General features: G+C 35.7%; 1 protein-coding gene across 1 annotated transcript; it reads left to right on the top strand.

The window, feature by feature from the left end:
- Positions 1-3,582: 3,582 nt before the first annotated feature.
- On the top strand, positions 3,583-4,515 carry LOC143391092 (olfactory receptor 8B3-like). The gene has a single exon (XM_077108679.1). It carries the CDS (start codon positions 3,583-3,585, stop codon positions 4,513-4,515), a length of 933 nt encoding a protein of 310 aa, XP_076964794.1.
- The last annotated feature ends 18,171 nt before the right edge of the window (positions 4,516-22,686 follow it).

The raw sequence follows: 22,686 nt of genomic DNA, 5'->3' as shown, positions 1-22,686 counted from the left end.
TGTTATCAACATAATTTATCTGTATGATTTATCTGTATAATTTATCTGATGTTCTTTCTTCCAAGTGATCTAGTCTGTTGGTTATGCTTTGTATTGAGATTTTTATTTGGTTTATTGTATCCTTCATTTCAAAGATTTCTGACTTTTTTTTTTTGCAGAATCTCTGTCTCTTTCATGAAGTAATCTTTTGCTGCCTGTATTTGCTCTCTCATCTCCTTCTTGGATTGATCAAGTTTTGCTCACGTAGGTCATTCTTTAATTCACAGATCAGTTTAGTTATGAATCTTCTGAACTCTTTCTCTGACATTTCATTAACTTCACTGTCCATGGGTTTTTAAATTTAGTTTTAAATTTGTTTGGGGCACTTTCCTTTCTTTCTTTTTTTTTTTTTTTTTTTCATGTTGTCTATATGTCTTTCTTTCTTGCAGTGTGGATCCTGGACCTGGTCCATTGCAAGCTGCTGAGAACAGAACTGGTCTGGGCCTGATCCCCTGTGGTATTCTGCTACTCAAAAGGAGCGGTCCCCTGATGGAGGCTGTGCTCTGACGGGTGTCTACCTGTGGCAGAACGGACCAGGGCCTACTATGAGCCTGGATCCCATGCATGCAGGTGTGGGCAGATCTGGGCTAGGCCTACACTCCTGCTGTAGTCTGCTAGTTGGAAGGGGCAGTCCAGTGCTAGAGGCTGGGCTTTGGTGGGAGGGTGTCTACTGGTGGTGGGAAAGACTTGGGCCTATTGTGAGCTTGGGTCCTGCGCAGGCTGGTGTGAGCAGATCTGGGCTGCTGAGCCTGCCCTCCATAGGTAGTCTGATGGTAGAAAGCATGATCCTGTGCTGGAGGCTGTGATCTGGCAGGTCTCTGCAGGTGGTGGAATGGAAGGGGCCTAGTGTGAGGTATGATATTCTTGCAATGCCCAACTGTAGGCTAATGTAAGTATTCTGAGCACATTAGGCAGGTGTTCGGCCAAACTATAATGTTTGGCAGGTTATGTGTACTAGCCAGTATTTTTGACTTAGGATATTTTAAATGTATGAGAAATTTATCTAGATGTAGCCCTTTAATTATTCCAGGAGCATCTGTATCCACAGCTTCCATTTGACTACTTTTAGATGCAGCATTTTATTTTACCCATTTTAACCTAATTATCATAATAATCTAAACAAAGAGATTCTGTTTTTACAATCCTAAACAAAAATTAAACTGTGGCACAAATAAGTTAAGTAACTTTTCCAAAGTATGACATTTAGGTAGTACAGGGGTAGGATTCAAACACAGACACTCTAATTGTTTAGCATGGGACTTTTCATGAGCAATTTGAATTGCTGGCCTCATTTCTGAACTGTCACATTTAAGAACTCAGCAGAATACTCTGGTAGTAATTCCCAGTAAGTGGGCTAGGGGTGTAGTTGAGTGGTACAGTGCTGGAGAAGCATGTGTGAGGTCCTGGGTTCAATCCCTGGTAAACCTGCACCCATACACCCACAAAGAAGACAAAAAGAAAAGAAAGAAATTTTCTTTAGGCATTTAAAGCTTAAAAGTTTAGTAGCAATATAACACAATAAAATTTATTTTGTAGCTATTTCTGGAGAGATAACCCTGAAGTAAACTCCTACAATCCTTGAAAACTTTCTGAAACTTCTTAAAAAATAAGTAAGGTAGCCTGGGGGTAGATTCCGCAGAACATTTACATTGAAGATGTGGGAACAAACAGAGCAAGAACCCAAACAATAGATTTCTCTTGAGAGATCAAGGTGCTGGGGAGATGGAAATTTTAATTTGGCTCTACCATGGGATATGTTCAGTACCTAAGGAGAAGGAAAAACCTGAGTAAAACATTGAGTCCCTAAGGAACCGAAGGAGTATCATTATTTAATTCCCTCATTTCCTATTTACACCTAAAATTTGTTCCCTAGGAAGAAAGTAAGCTTCTATCCTGCTTATAGTCAGAACACAGTCTGATATAATATTAAGGAGGGTGTTTATTTTTCTTTGCTGATTCACAGGACCTACTCTTATTATTATAAATTATGACTAGCAGTTCAGAATGATTTCCAGGGAATATGAGAAATTCAGTCTAATACCACCCTTCCAAGACCAGAGGGATAAGTAACAATTATGAGGAAGCACCCAGGTTTTCTCTCCTGTGGAAAACGAGTGTTTTTTTTTTTTTTGTGTGTGTGTGTGTGTGTGTATGTGTGTGTTGGGGTCATCATACTGGGGACTGAGCTCAGGGGCACTCAACCACTGAGCCACATGCCCATCCCTATTTTATATTTTATTTAGAGACAGGTCTCTCTGAGTTGTTCAGTGCCTCTCTTTTTGCTGAGGCTGGCTTTGAACTTGTGATCCTCCTACCTCAGCCTGGGATTGCAGGAGTGCACCACCATGCCTGGCCTGTTTTGGAAGGTAAGTTTTTAAGTGTATGTATATTAATGTTTTTATTTTCATTTAACCCTTTGAGATATCATTATCATATAAAATTACATCTCTATGGTATACAACTTGATATTTTGACATACATACACATTATGAAATAACTCCAACAGGGCTCACCTCTACCCTTTGTGTGTGTTTTGTGCATGTGTATCCACATAGTGAGAACATACTTTTAAATGCCAGTCTGTTAGTAAATATCACATATACAATGCATTATTATTAACTGTTATTAATATGTTGTGCATTGGATTTCCGAAGCTTAATCATTTTGTATAACTGAGCCTTTGTTATATATTATAATTTCCCTCTCCTTGGCCTCTGGCCATCAACATTCTATATTAATACAACTATTTATATTTCCCATTCAGATGAAATCATGCACTGTTTCTCTTTCAGTGTTTTTTTTTTATTTTTAGCAGAATGTTCTCACATTTTGTGATGAAGACCAGGGATCTAAGACATATCATTTTCTTCCCATTTTGTGCAATCCTAAGACTCAAGTGAAAGTGGTAGAGGAAACTCTTTGAAAAGGAAACAGAGAATGTTCAGAGAATTAATAGACACCAAAGTTGTGCATTAATCATTAATTTACTTCTCTGTGGACTGATATCTCATTCCTCTAGATTAAAGGTCTTTTGTGTGACATGGGGCAATAACTTAATCATTCCTAGACTCATGTTTTGTTTTAGATTAGGAAGAGCATTCATGATTGCAAACCCACTAGTGTGTAATCTGCATTGAAGGTCAGCACCAGGTTGCTAAGATATTTGCCTCCAAATTTACTAGTGATAGGAGGCTCAAGAAAAGGGGGAAGTAAGAGATAAGAGGACAATTTACTCTGATTCGGCTTTCTTCTTTTTTATTTCTGGGTTTTTCTGACAGTCATGTTTGTGTATGCTAGCATCAGTCTTACTTATATAGGCTAAGTGTGTGATGTTCTGTATTTAGTTTTAATATTCTAATAAGAATTTTATATTAGTATACTGGCAACACAAAAGGCAGATTATGTGGATTCAGGTTGATTAGTTTCAGATATTTCTGGTGCAAACCTCAGTGGTGGGAGAAGATGTTCTTGGGAGAGTTGGGTTGTCTTTTAATGTAACTCTTTTATTTTTCTCCTTGTGTCTACAGATTCTTTTGGAAAAGAATGGCTCCTGAAAATACCTCTTTTGTGACAGAGTTTATACTGGTGGGATTAACAGATTGGCCTATTCTCCAAGTCCCCCTGTTCATCCTATTTCTAGTAATATATATGGTCACTGTGTTGGGAAATCTGGGTTTGATAACTCTAATTGGCCTGAACTCACATCTTCACATCCCCATGTACTTTTTCCTCTTTAACTTGTCCTTTGTAGACTTCTCTTACTCTTCCGTGTTTACACCCAAAATGCTGGTGAACTTCATTTCAAAGAAGAATGTTATCTCCTACACAGGTTGTATGACCCAGCTCTTCTTTTATGGTTTTTTTATTATTTCTGAGTGCTATGTGCTGACATCAATGGCCTATGATCGCTACGTGGCCATCTGCAATCCACTTTTGTACAACATAGCCATGTCCCCTAAGGTATGCTCCAACCTTATGCTTGGTTCATACTTGATGGCACTTTCTGGTGCCATGGCCCACACTGGATGCATGCTGAGACTTAACTTCTGTGATGCAAACATCATAAACCACTATTTCTGCGATGCCCTCCCTTTGCTCCAGCTCTCCTGCACCAGCACCTATGCCAATGAGCTGGTTATATTTATTGTGGTGGGCATCAACATCATTGTGCCCAGTCTCACCATCTTTATCTCTTACGGTTTCATCCTCTATAGCACACTCCAAATAAGCTCCACTAAGGGCAGGTCCAAAGCCTTCAGCACCTGCAGTTCCCACATAATTGTTGTTTCTCTGTTCTTTGGATCATGTGCATTTATGTATCTGAAACCATCCTCTGCTGGGTCAATGAATGAGAATAAAATATCTTCAGTCTTTTATACCAATGTGGTTCCCATGGTGAACCCTTTGATCTACAGCTTGAGGAACCAAGATGTTAAAGTGGCCTTGAGAAAAATCCTGAGCAGGAAAATGTTTTGATCAGAAACAGCACCTCCCTGTATGTGCAATTACAACACAGACAGATTCTCTGTGTTTACTTGAAATGTTTTTAGTGACATCTTTCTTATATTTCTTTTTTACCATTGGGGAGGGAAATTTGAAATGCGTTTCTCAATGTTTTGTAGTAGGTTTTCTTTGTTCCCTCACCATTTATAGTTTCTCCTTTCACTATTTTTGCCTCTTTAAGAATAACATTAAGAACTTTTTTTAAAAATTGCCATATGCAATCCACTTTTGTACAATACAGACATGTCCCATAAATTGTGCTATAAAGAATAGACTGTATTCTAAGAAATGGTGAATGGTTCTGCACATGACTAAATAATGCAATGCCACTGGGCTGGAGAATTCTTGTTTGCTACTTTGATGAAGCAACAGTCTTGTAATCTTTCTACTCTAGGTTTTAATCTTCCAGTGGAGATATATATATTAAATATCATTTGCAACCACAGTGTAGCTGTAAACATTGTGCATTAAACACCTTTATAAGAGATGTTATATTTTCCTTGCATGGTTTAACGAACACATATTATATTATCAATATATATATATATTTATTTTAGAGTTAGAATACTGAAGTTCAAAGAGGATAATGATTTGCTTAAAGTCCTACAGCTCCTTAAATATAAAGCCTAGAATAAAATCTTAGCAACATGATTTCAAGTTTATTGTTCTTTTTAAAATATTTCTGCGATTTTCTCCCTTTGCTCCCTTTGCTTTTATATTTTATTTTCTTAGTTTTATTTCACTGAACATGAGATATGAGAAAGCTGACTGTGCTTTGTTCTAGGATGAGACAGGTTTTTGTATTATTATTACTATTATTACTGTTGTTACTTTTGTATAGAAGATCAATTTCATGGTTTTTTTAGTTGGGAAGAGGGTCTTTGTGGGGGCCAGTGTAGATGTAAGATGATTAGCTGAAGTCAGGAACAGACTTTTAATTTTTCTTTTTTGAAAAAAATTAAAAATTTTAGTCTCTTTTAATCAAGAGAATAGGAAGAAATTAGAACTACAATAACAGGAGCCAAAGAGACAATATGACCATGAAATAAGAGATCTATGCATGGAACATGATCAATGAAAGTTTAAACATCAGTTAAGTTTGCATTTGTAATCTGTTCGGCAATTATTCTCCACTTTTAATAAAGTCTTGGTAAAACTTCTGAACCATAATCACCTTATGTTAATAGTATTTGGGGAAATGAAAATCACTGTATATTTTTGGGTTGTCAGGAAGGGAGTACAACATCAGGATACAAAATAGTGAATCGTAATTGAAATTCAAGTAAGGAAGAAGGAATTTAGAAAGTAAAATAACAGGAAATGAAAGCTACTGCTTTCTCTTTTCCAGAAGACCCTAGAAACATGATGATAATAGGATTCTCATGGATAGGATACAGGTTTATATCATTTGACTTTGAAGAATTTAGTCCCAGAAGCCAGGAGTACCTTGAAACAACTAAAGCACTTGTGTTTATGTTGACTTTCATAGACTTTCATTTCCTGTATGGAATTTAAGGTATGAAAACACTATATTCTAGCTGGTAAAGCCATAGAATTCAGAAGGTCCATTTGGTGAATAAAACAAATGTGACAATGTCTTTTTGAGGATAGGACAATGGATAATTTTCCTTTTGAGTAAACAGGCAAAGAGATGACTATGCTGAAAATTCTTAACCTGATATAAATATTCAATATTTTCTAAGATAACTGTAATAAAATATATTACTTTCTCATTTTTTTCTACTCTCTATTCACTGTTTATATATTGAAAATGTATCATAAGTTGTTGACTATTTGTTTTTAGATGTACCACATTGTTAAAATTGTTTTAAAATATAAACATATTTTTACTTTATTACTTTTTTGATGTACAAAAATTACAAAAATATTTTGTATGGAATGTTTTCTATTTTTATTATAAATTATAATGATAGTATTAGTATTTTTTAGATTTTGTCACAAGAATGACAATGGAGTAGTAATTCTCCATATACTCTGCAAATTGTAGCTAATTATTTCATCATATTGTTATTTTTCCTTTCCTTTTTAAATTGGTGTACATTAGTTACACAGAACAGTGACTTTCATTGTGGCATATTCATGCATGCATATAACATAATTTGATCAGTTTTACTCCACACTACTTCCATTTACCATCCCTTCCTCTCTCTCCCTGACTTCCTTTCTCTGTTCTCAGAGTCTCTGTTGTACTTTCATGATGTCCTTTTTTTTACCTTTTAGTTTCCACATATGAGAATAAAACTTCTCTTTCTGAGTCTCACATATTATGCTTAACCTGCTTCTGTTAGCTCCATAAATTTTCTGCAAAATATAATTTTATTCTTTATGGCTGAATAGAACTCCCTTGTGTATATATTCTGTCTCTTCTTTATCCATTCTTCTGTTGAGGGACTCCTAGTCTGATTCCATAACTATTGTGAATTGTGTGTTGTGATAAATGTGAGTATACCTGTGTCTCTGAAGTATACTGATTTAATTCTTTCAGATAAAAACTGAAGAGTGGTAGAGGTGGATTATATGACAGTTCTATTTTTAGGTTTTGATGAACCTCCACACTGATTTCCATTATGCCTTTGTTACAGAGGCAGAGCCTGCTGCAACACTGAGATAACCATGGTGATCCTTGGTTACCAGTTCTTGCAATTATGCCAAAAAAGTTCTCAGACATGTTATTCAAATAGTCATGGGCTAAAATGGAAAAAAATGGACACTGTCAATAGAGAAAGCATGATCTTTAAGAGGAGAAGTATGGTATGCCTCTTGCTCTATGGTTTTATTGGAGGTACCAGGGAAGTTTCCAGAGAGCACTGCCCAGGTCCACCTCTTGATTTTCAACTGTCAACAGGACTGCAGCAGACTTCCAGTTCCCCACTATGCATGGTAAAGTACAGGTTACTTTGGCTCATGCTGACTGGTTCTAATTGGAACTTGTTCTTACAGATTTTATGATTAGGGATAATTAATAAGTGAAAATTGATGAATGGGAGGTATTATATCCAACAAATGGAAACATCTGACCTCAACAACTTCTGCTAGTAGACTGTGAATTTACAGAAGACTATTGTGGAGCATGGAGTGGACACTCATCCCCTGCTCCTGATGTTTCCTTCCATGTGGAGGACATCAGTGCCATCACCTGGCTGTGCTCTTCTCCCTACATGACTGGGGATAGCTTTCCCTTCTCCTTTCTCTTGTATAATGGTGGCCTGCCTATGGGAAGCAAGTTCTCTGCCACTATAGGGAGTGGTGAGCCTGTTGAACAGATCAAAGATTGTTAATCACATAGTAGGAAACATTAGAAAATCCATTTTTATGTTTATGCCTTCATCACAAAATTCATGTATTAAAGTGTGACATTTTGTCTCTGATTTATCTTATTTCTCACTGTATAAGGACTCAGAAGAGACTAATATTCTGCATTATGTTGTTCATGACTATTAGAGATTGAAAAAATGTTTAAAATAATTCTAGCTACAAAAGAAGGTAATGAGAACTAATGATATTAAAACACCATAAAATGACATAAAGATTTTAATTAGAAATAAATAGAATGTCTACAAGGAAATGTGTAATCATTGATATTAAAAAGTGAATAGATAAAGTACATTGACAGAGTTGTAGAGATAATAGATAGAAAATTGATCTGAGTAAATTATAAAATGTTCAGCAAAGATGAAATGAGACAATAAGGTGCTGAGAGCCACAGCGGAGTCGGAATGGCCCCTGGCATTTTGCCAATAGTATTGGTTGACAGGTGAGGCATTACTATCCACCTCAGCCACTACTTTGGATTCTCACGCTACTTTGGAGTTCTCATGGGGATTCCCGGGGATTCCTGGAGAGTACCCATTGGTTGGGGAAGTGCAGGAAGAGGGATTTCCAGAGTAGATATTTCCGGTGGCTGGTTCCTAGACTAGCTGAGTGGGTTTCGGGATAGTTCCCGGGGAGCATGTGGAGTGTGCTGGTGGAGTTCAGAAATAAAGTTTGTTCCTGCTTCAGTGGCTCGTGATTTGTGCCCAGCCAGACTGCGGCATTTGGCAGCCTGTGCGGGGAACACCTGAAGCTCGGGGTAAGTGAAATTGCTCACCCCTAAGGGAAGGCAAGAGAATGGGTGACCATTTCAAAAAACAATGTGTTCTTGATTTGATTTGTTTTGTTTTTGTTTTGAGCTGCCTATCCCACAGGAGTAAAAGGACCTCTTCCCTAAGGAACAGTAGGCTTATTGTTAGGACGCAGTTCTTCTAGTCTAAAAGGACTTATGATAAGTCCTGGGGTAATTGATCCCGATTATGAAGGTAAAATAAAAATTATAGCTAGTTCTCCAAGGGCATATAAGTAATTTCACTAGGAGATAGAATAGCACATTTATTAATAATACCCAGCCTACATGATACATTTTCCAGTAGTAGTATAGAAAGAGGTTCCAGGGGATTAGGCTCCACAGGTGTAGATTGGGCTATGCTGTCTTTGAATTTAGATTCTCGCCCAATGCTAAAACTAAATATTCAAGGACATGAATTTAATGGGCTACTGGATACAGGTGCAGACCTTAGCATCATATTTCGTCAAGAATGGCCAAAACATTGGCCATTACAACAAGCCACTCAAACGCTTTGAGGCCTAGGAGTGGCAACTAATTCCCATAGAAGTGCAATGGTATTAGATTGGAAGGATCCTGAAGGATGTGAAGGAACTATACAGCCATATGTATTGGATCATCTTCCTATAAATTTATGGGGATGAGATGTCCTAGATCAATTAGGTTTGACATTAACAAATAACATCAATTCAAATGCGCCCACTATTAGGGCTAGACAAGGTTTCAGGAAAGAAAAAAGATTAGGAGAACAAGAACAAGGTATAGCAGCACCAATTCAAATAGATCAAGGAATAAATAGACATGGATTGGGTTTTCAGAAGGGGTCACTGAGATAATAAAAATTACTTGGAAATCAGAAAGACCAGTATGGGTTACTCAGTGGCCCCTGACTAAAGAAAAGATACAAGAAGCCCATGACCTGGTCAAACAACAATTAGCAGAGGTACATATACAAACTTCCATATCTCCCCATAATACTCCCATTTTTTTTAAAGAGAGAGTGAGAGAGATAGAACGATAGAATTTTTAATATTTATTTTTTAGTTTTCAGCGGGCACAGCATCTTTGTTTGTATGTGGTGCTGAGGTTCAAACTGGGGCCGCATGCATGCAAGGCGAGCACGCTACCGCTTGAGTCACATTCCCAGCCCCATAATACTCCCATTTTTGTCATTAAAAAGAAATCTGGTAAATGGAGATTGTTGCCAAATTTAAGAGCCATTAATAATGAGATTGTTATTATGGGACCTGCTCAATTGAGGATTCCTCAATTGTCTGCTTTGCCAAAAACCTGGTATGTTTTAGCTATAGATATTAAAGATTGTTTTTTTTTTTTTTTCAATTCCAATTCCTCCTGAGGATAGTCCACATTTTGCATTTACTATCCCTGCACTGAATCATGAAGGTCCCGATCAGAGATATGAATGGAAAGTACTCCCTTAAGGGATGGCTAACAGCCCAACTATGTGTCAAATTTATGTTAACAAAGCAATCCAGCCACTTAGAAATAAAAATCCTGAACTACAAATATTTCAATATGGATGATATATTGTTAGCACACAAAGATAAAAAACACATTGCTAGAATGTTATGCCACACTTACAAATTTATTAAAAAATTGTAATCTAGAGATAACAATAGATAAAGTACAATTAAATTTTCCAATTACTTATTTAGGAGTTCTATTATCCTCAACCATGGTACGTCCACCAAAAACTCAAATACAAGTAGATCAACTCAAATCACTTAACGACTTTCAAAAGTTATTAGGAGACATATATTGGATAAGGCCTTATCTAGGCATACCAACAGGAGAGTTGGGACCTTTATTTGATATCCAGAAGGTCCACCAGATCCAAATTCACCCCACATTTTTTTTTGATTCTTCTTTTTTTTTTCAATTTTTATTGTTGGTTGTTCAAAACATTACATAATTCTTGATATGTCATATTTCACACTTTGATTCAAGTGGATTATGAACTCCCATTTTTACCCTGTATACAAATTGCAGAATCACATCGGTTACACATCTATGGTTTTACATATTGCCATTCTACTGTCTGTTGTATTCTGCTGCCTTTCTTATCCTCTACTATTCCCCTCCCCTCCCTCTCCTCCCATCTTCTCTCTCTACTCCATCTACTGTAATTCATTTCTCCCACTTGTTTTTATTTATTTATTTATTTATTTATTTCTCTTTCCCCTCACTTCCTCTTGTATGTAGTTTTGTATAACCATGAGGGTCTCCTTCCATTTCCATGCAATTTCCCTTCTCTCTCCCTTTCCCTCCCACCTCTCGTCCCTGTTTAATGTTAATTTTCTTCTCATGTTCTTCCTCCCAACTCTGTTCTTAGTTGCTCTTCTTATATCAAAGAAGACATTTGGCATTTGTTTTTTAGGGATTGGCTAGCTTCACTTAGCATAATCTGCTCTAATGCCATCCATTTCCCTGAAAATTCCATGATTTTGTCATTTTTTAATGCAGAGTAATACTCCAATGTGTATAAATGCCACATTTTTTTTATCCATTCATCTATTGGAGGGCATCTAGGTTGGTTCCACAGTCTAGCTATTGTGAATTGTGCTGCTATGAACATCGATGTAGCAGTGTCCCTGTAGTATGCTCTTTTTAGGTCTTTAGGGAATAGACCAAGAAGGGGAATAGCTGGGTCAAGTGGTGGTTCCATTCCCAGCTTTCCAAGGAATCTCCATACTGCTTTCCAGATTGGTTGCATCAATTTACAGTCCCACCAGCAATGTACAAGTGTACCCTTTTCCCCACATCCTCGCCAGCACTTGTTGTTTGACTTCACATTTTAATGCCTGAAGCAAGAAAGGCATTAAAAATCATTGAAACATATATGGAAAATATGCATTTGGATAGAATTGATATAAGTTTGACTTTATTATTTATTGTACTACCAATAAAAAATATTCCTACAGGAGTATTTTGGCAAGAAGGTCCATTATTGTGAATACATTTATCTTATTCTCCTAACACTATTCTTACTATGTATCCTGAGGCTGTAGGATCTCAAAGGAATAAAAACAGCAAACAGAGTGTTTGGAATTTCTCCCAATAAAATTATTACTCTATATACTATGGATCAAATTGATGATTTAGCTAATGAGTTAAATTCTTGGGCAATAATCATGTGTAAATCTAATGTTTCATTTGATAACCACTTACCATCTAATCCTTTATTGTCTTTTTGGTCTTCGCATCCTGTAGTTTTTCCAAAATTGACAAGAAAAACACCTATCATGAATGCTCCAAATCTATTCACTAATGGGTCAAATAATGGTACAGCAGAAGTAGTTACCCCTGATCAAACTTTTACATTTTTAGTTCCCAAACAATCAGCTCAAAAGGTAGAGCTTAATGCAGTATTACAAGCTTTTGTGATGTTTAAAGATTCTGTATTTAATTTATTTTCTGATAGTCAGTACATAGTCAAAGCTATAGTATCCCTTGAAGATGCTGGTAGGATTTCCCCTTCCTCTACTCTTTTCTCTTTTTTTTCCACCATACAAAGTCTAATCTGGGACAGAAAAGATCCACTCTTTATAGGACATATCAGGGCACATACAGGATTGCCTGGAGCCCTTAGTTTGGGCAATGATTTAGCATATAAAACTACACATGACATACATATTTTCTCTACACTAGAAGAATCTACAAATTTTCATAAAAGGTTCCATATCAATGCTAATACTTTACAAAAGCATTTTAAAATAACTAAGGAACAAGCTAGACAAATAATAAAACAATGTCAAAATTGTGTGAACTTTTTACCACAAGTTAATCTTGGAGTCAATCCTAGAGGATTTGTACCTAACCATATTTGGCAGATGGACGTCACACACTTGCCAGAATTTGGAAAATTAAAATATTTGCATGTTACAGCTGATACTTCTTCCGGATTTTTGATGGGCTCCCTTCATGCCAGAGAAAAAACTGAAGATGTTATAGCTCATTGCTTACAAAATTTTGCCACTGTGGGCATTCCAAAACAGTTAAAAACAGATAATGGACCTGGTTATACTTCCACCTCCTTTAAACAATTTTGCTCATCATTTGGCATTACTCACATAACAGGAATTCCATACAATCCTCAGCGACAAGGCATAGTTGAAAGAGCTCATCAAACTATTAAAATGTACTTATTAAATCAAAAAGAGGGAATTGGGAAGGGGTATATATCCCCCAAAGATAAACTTAAAATAGCCCTTTTTACTCTAAACTTTTTAAAGTTTGGATTCATCAGGGCTTAGTGCTGCGGAAAGGCATATGTGTCCAAAAAATGTACGTAAGCCTAAGGTACTTTGGAAGGATATTCTAACAGGACAATGGAAAGGTCCTGACGCAGTGATTGTCTGGAGTCGGCGTTCTGTTTGTGTGTTTCCACAGGGAGAACAGCAGCCAATTTGGATTCCAGACAGATTAACTAAGGTCCTGACCCAGTGATTGTCTGGAGTCAGGGTTCTGTTTGTTTGTTTCCACAGGGAGAACAGCAGCCAATTTGGATTCCAGAGAGACTAACCAAAGTGATTTCTACAGACCAAAAAGAAGATGATTTGACTCAAATCCATAACAGCTGATATCCAGAGCTCCAGCTTGGCTATTCTTACATCTGCGACAGTGATTAACCAGGATGCTTTTTTCAATATCTATTTTATTATTCCCTTTTCCTACATCATAAAGTTCTATTTTATTTTTTGAGCTCATACAGACCTAGGTTAATGTTTTTCTGATCGGTTTTATTTTTTGACTGTGGAGTTTTTAAACATTGCAATGGAGATTTCACCTGTGTAAAGCTACAAGGCCTTTACTATTGTCTCATGTGTTGTATGTTATGTGTGCACACTTGTGTTTTGTGTTGTATGTCTGTATGTGCGTATGTCCATATATCATATATGAGGAGCGCTCCTGAAAAAATGAATTCGAATTTTTTTTTTATTCATGTGATTTAAATGGTTTAATTTAAATTGGGTAAACAACTGTTGAGCATTGTTTTAATATGTGAACAAATAAGGAGGTTAACAGATCTGTTTGTTTACTTTCACTTTTCCTTTTCATTATATTTAATAATTCTGTTCAGGATAATGTAAATTGTTAAGAAAATTGTTTTCTTAGTACCTTTTGGAATGTTACATAATTTTTTTTTTAGCATCATTGCCAGAATTCCTATCTTTATCCCAGTGCCGGTGAAGACAAAGATAAAACCAAACTACAGCTTCTTCGATAGTTATCACAACAAACTGTATAAACTGATGCATCAATGAATAATAACTCAATAAGTAGTGCTCAATCAAGGAGTTGATTTACTTTGGGAGAAAATGGACATATTGATGGATTCTTCTGCTTTGAACTGCTTGCAGAACTTGCCTGGACTATGTATCACTTGTATGCATTGTGAACTATCTGTTGGTGCAGCGAATTGTGGTAGTGTTGGTGTATCTTTGCTGATGGTGTCACTGGTGATACAATTTTTCCAAAGGAGCCATCAATTGGCTTGGTGTCATGGCATTTCTGTATCCTCCTCCCTTCTGCTAATGATGGTCTAAAATTTGGGGGCAAACAGAGATTAGGCAAAGAACCTCACCCCCCAAATGGTGCAAAGGCCAAATTTGGGGGCCAACAGATGTGAGGCAAAGAACCTCACCCCCCCCCACTGGTGCAAAGGCCTATCCACAAGTATGGCTGTATGCTGGACCATTAGTCAGTGATGGGTATGATCCAATTGTAGTGGTACCAACCTAAGACAGGAGGCTGACGCCTAGAAGTCAGCTCATCAGATGACGGGTAAGGATCATATGTTGTATTGGACAACCTAATGGGCACGGTCCCTAAGCCACATTGCTTGTTGTTTAATTAAACAGAAGGGGGGAGATGCTGAGACCCACAGCCGAGTCAGAATGGCCCCTGGCATTTTGTCAATAGTATTGGTTGACAGGCGAGGCATTACTATCTGCTTCGGCCGATACTTTGGAGTTCTCATGCTACTTTGGAGTTCTCGTGGGGATTCTCAGGGATTCCTGGAGAGTTCCCATTGGTTGGGGAAGTGCAGGAGGAAGGATTTTCAGAGGAGATATTTCCGGTGGCTGGTTCCTGGACTAGCCGCGTGGGGTTCTGGATAGTTCCTGGGTAGCGTGTGTAGAGTGTACTGGTGGAGTTCAGAAATAAAATTTGTTCCTGCTTCAGTGGCTACAGTGTTCTACAATGAGACAGGTTTTTGTATTATTATTACTATTATTACTGTTGTTACTTTTGTTTAGAAGATCAATTTCATGGTTCTTTTAGTTTGGAAGAGGAGTCTTTGGGGGGCGCAGTGTAGATGTGAGATGATTAGCTGAAGTCAGAAACAGACTTTTCTTTTTTCTTTTTTGAAAAAAAAATAAAAATTTTAGGGTCTTTTAATAGAGAGAATAGGAATAAAGTAGAACTACAAGATCAGAACCCAAAGAGACAATATGACCAGTAAATAAGAGATCTATGCATGGAACATGATCAATGAAAGTTTGAACATCAGTTAAGTTTGCATTTGTAATCTGTTTGGTAATTATTCTCCACTTTTAATAAAGCCTTGGTAAAACTTCTGGACCATAATCACCTTATGTTAATAGTATTTGGGGAAATGAAAATCACTGTATATTTTTGGGTTGTCAGGAAGGGAGTACAACATCAGGATACAAAATAGTGAATCGTAATTGAAATTCAAGTAAGGAAGAAGGAATTTAGAAAGTAAAATAACAGGAAATGAAAGCTACTGCTTTCTCTTTTCCAGAAGACCCTAGAAACATGATGATAATAGGATTCCCATGCATAGGAGACAGGTTTATGTCATTTGACATTGAGGAATTTACCCCCAGAAGCCAGGAGTACCTTGAAACAGCTAAACCACTTCTTTATATGTTGACTTTCATAGACTATTCCTGTATAGAATTTAAGGCGTGAAAACCCCATATTCCAGCTGGTAGAGCCATAGAATTCAGTAGGTACATTTGGTGAATAAAACAAATGTGACAATGTCTTTTTGAGGGTATGACAATGGATAATTTTCCTTTTGAGTAAACAGGCAAAGAGATGACTATGCTGAAAATTCTTAACCTGATATACAAATTTCAATATTTTCTAAGATAACTGTAATAATATATATTATTTTCTCATTTTTTCTATTATCTGTGCACTGTTTACTTATTGAAAATTTATCATAAGTTGTTGAATATTTGTTTTTAGATGTATCACATTGCTAAAATTGTTTTAAAATATAAATACAATTTTACTTTATTACTTTTCTGATGTACAAAATTACAAAAACATTTTGTATGGAATGTTTTCTATTTTTATTATAAATTATAATGATATTATTAATATAATTTTTTTTAGATTTTGTCACAAGAATGACAATGGAGTAGTAATTCTCCATATACTCTGTAAATTGTGTCCCAATATTACATCATATTGTCATTTTCCCTTTTCTTTTTTAATTGGTGTACATTAGTTACACAGAACAGTAACTTTCATTGTGGCATATTCATGCATACAAATAACATAATTTGATCAGTTTTACTTCTCACTATGTCCCATTACCATCCCTTCATCTCTCTCCCCAACTTCCTTCCTCTGTTCTCAGAGTCTCTGTTGTACTTTCATGATGTCCTTTTTTTTCCTTTTAGTTTCCAACTATGAGAGTAAAACTTGTCTGAGTCTGACATATTGTGCTTAACCTGCTGCTGTTAGCTCCATAATTTTCCTGCAAAATATAATTTTATTTTTTATGGCTGAATAAAACTCCCTTGTGCATATATACTGTCTCTTCTTTATCCATTCTTCTGTTGATGGACACCTAGCCTGATTCCATAACTACTGTGAATTGTGTGTTGTGATAAATATCATTATACCTGCGTCTCTGAAGTATACTGATTTAATTCTTTCAGATAAAAACTGAAGAGTGGTAGAGGTGGATTATATGATAGTTCTATTTTTAGTTTTTTGTGAACCTCCACACTGATTTCCATTATGCCTTTGTTACAGAGGCAGAGCCTGCTGCAACACTGAGATAACCATGGTGATCCTTGGTAACCAGTTTTTTCAATTATGCCAAAAAAATTTTCAGACATGTTGTTCAAATAGTCATGGACTAGAATGGAAAAAAATGGACACTGGCAATAGAGAAAGCATGATCTTTAAGAGGAGAAGTATGGTATGCCTCTCGATCTCTGGTTTATTGGAGGTACCAGGGAAGTTTCCAGAGAGCACTGCCCAGGTCCACCTCTTGATTTTCAACTGTCAACAGGACTGCATCAGACTTCCAATTCCCCACTGTGCATGGTAAAGTACAAGTTACTTTGCCCATGCTGACTGGTTCTAATTGGAACTTGTTCTTACAGATTTTATGATTAGGAATAATTAATAAGTGAAAATTGATGAATGGGAGATATTATATCCTACAAATGGAAACATCTGACTTCAACAATTTCTGCTAGAAGACTGTGAATTTACAGAAGACTATTGTGGGGCATGGAGTGGACGCTCATCCCCTGCTCCTGATGTTTCCTTCACCTGGCTGTGCTCTTCTCCCTACATGACTGGGGATAGCTTTGCCCTTCTCCTTTTTCTTGTATAATGGTGGCTGCCTATGGGAAGCAAGTTCTCTGCCACAATAGGGAGTGGTGAGCCTGTTGAGCAGATCAAAAACAGTTAATCACATAGTAGGAAACATTAGAAAATCCATTTTTAAGTTATGTTTGTGTCTTCATCACAAGATTCATGTATTAAAGCATGACATTTTGTCTCTGATTTACCTTATTTCTCACTGTATAAGGACTCAGAAGACACCGGTATTCTGTATTATGTTGTTCATGACTATTAGAGTCTGAAAAAATGTTTAAAATAATTCTGGCTATATAAGAAAGTAATGAGACACTAATGATATTAAAACACCATAAAATGACATAAAGATTTTAATTAGAACTAAATAGAATGTCTGGAAGGAAATATGTAATCCTTGAAATTAAAAAGTAAATAGATAAAGTACATTGACAGAGTTGGAGAGATAATAGATAGAATATTGATCTGAGTAAATTATATAATGTTCAGCAAAGATGAAATAAAACAATAAGGAAGAGAATCTAAATGACACAAAAGACAGATATAAGTACAGAAACTCCAGAAAGAGATAATCCAGGAGAAGCCTTATCTGCATATACAATGGCAAAGACATATTCAGAATTTTTTAAAAAAATTGAATTCTTATAGAACAAATAACTCAAATGAACCATAGAAATATTGTAGAAATGTTTTAATATCTCTAATTAAAATAGCAAGAGCATAGGAGTGGGAGAGCAGTAGGGAGTGGGGGAGGGAGAAAGAGAGAGACAGGGAGGGACAGGGAGGGAGGAAGAGAGAGTGCATTTAATTATATATAAAGAAAAAAATAGTGATCTCAAGTTTTTAGCAGTAAATACAGAGTTCACAGCAATGAAATAATATATTTTCAATGGCAAGGGAAAAACTATTGTCAATTTAAATTTTGTATTTAGTCATTTATGTATTTCATAAATGATGGTTTGAAATAAGAAAATTACAGGTGGAAAATAGGGCATTTTAACTATTGTATTCCCATTGAAATAACAGTCAACAGAAATGCTTTAGTATTAAGAATACAGAGTTGGAATAAAGGGATGAGACCAAATACTATTGTGTGGGGAGAAATTGTTCAACATGTTGGTTGATTTAAACAGACATTCAGTATATACAAACCAAATGACAATAATAACTACATTAAGAGCATTTATAATAAGGTATCATTAACTTACCAAACAATACCATGCAAAATGGGGTAAGGTTAAAACTAAAATAGTTTATGATTTTTAAATTCTTTGAAAAGAGGTTATGTATTCTGACTACTTTAGACATTGTTAATTCAAGGACACATGCTCAAATTTTAGACTGTCCTCTAAGATAGTGGGAAATATGTAATTTTCAAATGAGAAAAGAAAGAATAGGAAGAAAAATTTTAAAAATGTAGCAGAAAAATGTATAATAAATAGAAGAAACAAATAGTAGCAGAAATCAACTTAAATATGTAAGTAACATTAGCAAATGCAAATGAGACAACTCCATTACTTAAAAGAGGGGGGCTTTCAGATTGGGGGTCAAAAGGCTCAACTCCCGACCCTTATGTCAGTACAGCCATACTATTCAGAGGGAACAACTATAAAATTGAAGGACAAATACAAACTGAAAATAAATAAGTAAAACTGAAATACCAACACAAACTGCTATAACTAAATTAATACAAAGAAAAATGACTTTAACTATGATTAGCAGAGATAAAAAAGCCACTTCATATTCATAAAAATAATAGCATGTAATAGCTTTAAACCTGTATTTACTTACTGAGTCTCAAAATAAATAATACAAATATAACAAAGTTTCAAAAAGAAATTAACAAATCTAGAATTGTAGTATGGGATTTTGAGTGGAGGTTAATGTATGCTGCCACTCTTTACAGATGAAGCAATATCTGAAAAAAGTCAATTTGAGCATTAAAATTAATGAACAAGACCTGTAGATATTACAGCAATGACAATGCTCTCAAAAGTGAAGTCCATGTTTTTTAAAATATTTTTAAGTTATTAAGGGACCTTTATTTTTATTTATTTATATGTTGTGCTGAGAATCTTTTTAACCACACATAGAATATAAAGTATACTTGTGAACTAGACCTTACATTCAGTCTCAATAAATACAAACCTGTAAATGAAGACCACTTTCTCTAATTACCATGCATTATTATTAAAATACAAAGTTCTCCACCCTTCTAGATTTAAAATTTAATTATGAATCTTCTGAACTCCTTCTCTGACATTTCATCAACTTCACTGTCCATGGGTTCTGTTATTATAGTGTCCTGGTTTGTTTGGGGGCAGTTTCCTCCCTTGTTTTTCTCATGTTGTCTATGTGTCTTCCTTTCTTGCAGTATGGATCTGAGATATCACAGTTTCTTCCCTATATTCTTGTAGTACCTGTGCAGATTGTCTGTACCTCACCGTGACGTTGGGCTTCCAGACCCTGCTGGTGTCCCTCAATGCATGTTACTGCATCTAAAGTTGGTGGTGGCAATAGGCGAGGTAACTCAAGATAATAGTTGAGGTGCCCCAAGATGGAAGCAATGTCTTACAGAGATGGGGCTGCAAGGTGGGCCGCACACTCCCTTTGGGATGCCTGCTCTGAGATGCAGCTGCTTCTAGGCCCTGTCTGCTGTCAAAAAGTTTTGGGCTACTGTGTGGGGAAAGCTATGGCGATGACTGCAGGGTCCCAAAATGGAAGCGGGTTAGGCTTAGGCTCCCAGGTTGGGGGGTAAGTCAGATCTACCCTGGACCTGGGTCCTGTGCAAGATGGTGTGGATGGATCTGGGCCAGGCCTGGGCTCCTGCAGTAGTCTGCTGGTTGGAAGAGGAGATTCTGTGCCAGAGGCTAGGCTCCCATGGGTGTCTGCCCAACAGGTGAAGAAGGGATGGACCAGGCCTACTGTGACCCTGTGTCCCGCTCGGGCTGGTGTGGGCAGTCTGGGCTGGGCCTGGGCTCCTGTGGTCTAGATTTAAAATTTATGAATCACTTTCAAATATTTTAGAGGGCAAAAAACAAATTCAAAATGAAATAAGAATATATTTAAAACTGAATAAACATCATAGGACATAAACATATACTAAAACTTATAAGAAATCGCTAAAGTAGTAGTAATAGGGAAACTTTGTCCTACAATTAATTTTATTTTAAGATAAGACAAAATATTTTAAAATTAATGTGCTAAGGATTGAGAACAAATAGCACAGTAAACTCAGAGTAATAATGTTTTAATTATAAAATATTATTAATACTATAATGTATTAATAATAAGTACTTCAAGAAAGAATAACATAATAAGAAATGAGAAAATAGTAACTACAAATTCAAAAGCTGGCTATGTACATGATTAAAGAAATAGAAAAAAATCTGAAAAAATCAATTGAATAAAAGAGAAAATCCCCAAAACTTTAGAATAGAAAATGGGCACACAATTCAGAGTGTCAGACACAGAAAAATACATCCTGAACATACAATGTATTTGGGAAATTAGATTAAATAAAAATCTTTTTGAAAAAAACACTATTTGTCAAAACTTGATTTTTAAAATCTTCTGAATAAAACTAAAATAAAGAAATAAAATCAGGAGTTCAAAATCCCTATTCCCTCTAAAAATGCTTGAGATAGCATGTGAATTCCAATGAAACTGAAAACTAGCCTAATTTTTTAACACTTTTATGGACTAGAAACATCTCTCTTCAATTGTTAAGAGCTGGTGATGGTGGCACAGTGCTGTAATCCCAGCTGCTCAGGCAGGAGGATTTTGAGTTTGAGACCAGCCTGAGCAAGTTGACTATTTATTCAATAATAAATAAATGTATAAATAAAAAAGCATTTATATCTCAATCAAACAGGGAAGCATGAGAAAGGAGCATTGATATGACAACATAACATACTTGGAAGGGTCAGTCACATTAATATGCTATGGAAATACGTAAATTTTCTGATATCATACAATATAATACCTTTATAATGTAATTATCTAGTATAATCTAAGATCACATATTAAATAGTAGAACTTTGAACAGGTAGCCTAAACTAATTAAGATATCAAATTCAAGTTTTCCAGAAAAGGATATTTTAATTACTTTTGTTACAGTAATAACTGTAGTTAAGACCCCAAGTTGCCTTATGGATTTCATAACAGAAAACAGTAGAAAAAGCTCAGGAGCTTTCCAGATATCAAATTTCTTGGGGCTTCCTGAGAAAAGCTAGAGTAGAGATCCAGATGAAAAGTTTTGATAGAAAGTATGTTTGGTAAAACATTTGTAAACTATAAAGTATCATAGAAGAACAAAATATTCTTTTTTATTGATTCTCACTGAGATCTATCCCTTGGGTGAGTAAATGTTTTTAAGATTATGTGAAGTTCTAGTTTGTTTTTTCTTTAGCAGTGTATTACACAGGGAGATAAATCTTGGAAGATTTTGTATACCTTTGGGAACCAGTAATATATTTCTAATCACAATGCAATATTTACAAATAATATATGATTCCATTTTTTATAGTAAATTTTGTAAATGAATGGGTATCAGTTTCTCAGAAGGTTGTACAAATCCTACATGTATTTGAATTGGTTCTGTTTAAATGCTATATTTAATTAGTTCTTCAAGATAATGCATCAACTTTATATGTACAAGCTATAACATTTTTTTACTTTGATTCATTTTATTCTCAAAAATAAATAATATATGAGGAGTTTTATACTTGAGGATATTAAATCAGAGGTATTATAATTTTCCTAAAATTTCATAACTGGTAAGTAGCAAAGTCAAGGCTTAATTCTGGCTGTTCTTGATATAGAGTGGTATTAAGATTTGTACTATGAATACTATGATATTGTATTCATTAATTTTTTGAGATTGTATTTACTTATTTTTTGAGACTCCAAAACAAGCATTGCAGGAAAGATCAACTGTACTTAAACTTTTTGACTGGAAAAGGGTAATACTTATTTTCTGTTCACATGTACCCTGGATGGTTTAATCTCCTTGATTGGATTTCCCTTTATCTGCATTTCAGTGTCAGTATTCTTTTCAGAAACACTAATGAGTGAAGCAAATCTTGCAAAGCTGAATGTTCTAATGTCCTGCTGTCCTAAAACTGCTACATTAGGGTACCTATAAGTTCTTGCTTTTGTAGATGGCTTTTCCTACTTCAACCATGTCCCATCAGAGACCCAATTGATATTTGGGTCACAACCTTGAGTTGTAACTGGACTCTTAACCATTACTGTCAACATTGAAGACATTCTTGGCATTATTTTAGATGTGGAAGGTCCACAAGTCTGGCTAGGATGACAGCATTCAATAACCCCATTCTGCTCTTGTTCCCAATGCTTTTTAGAGCAGTTTACTGCCAAAGTTGTTCCTGACAGCAGAAACAGCGCCT

This window comes from Callospermophilus lateralis, chromosome 2 (genome assembly GCF_048772815.1).
Source record: "Callospermophilus lateralis isolate mCalLat2 chromosome 2, mCalLat2.hap1, whole genome shotgun sequence".
NCBI classification, from domain to species: Eukaryota; Metazoa; Chordata; class Mammalia; order Rodentia; family Sciuridae; genus Callospermophilus; species Callospermophilus lateralis.
Note: the sequence above shows the minus strand (reverse complement) of the source record. Positions and strands in the feature narration are given on the sequence as shown.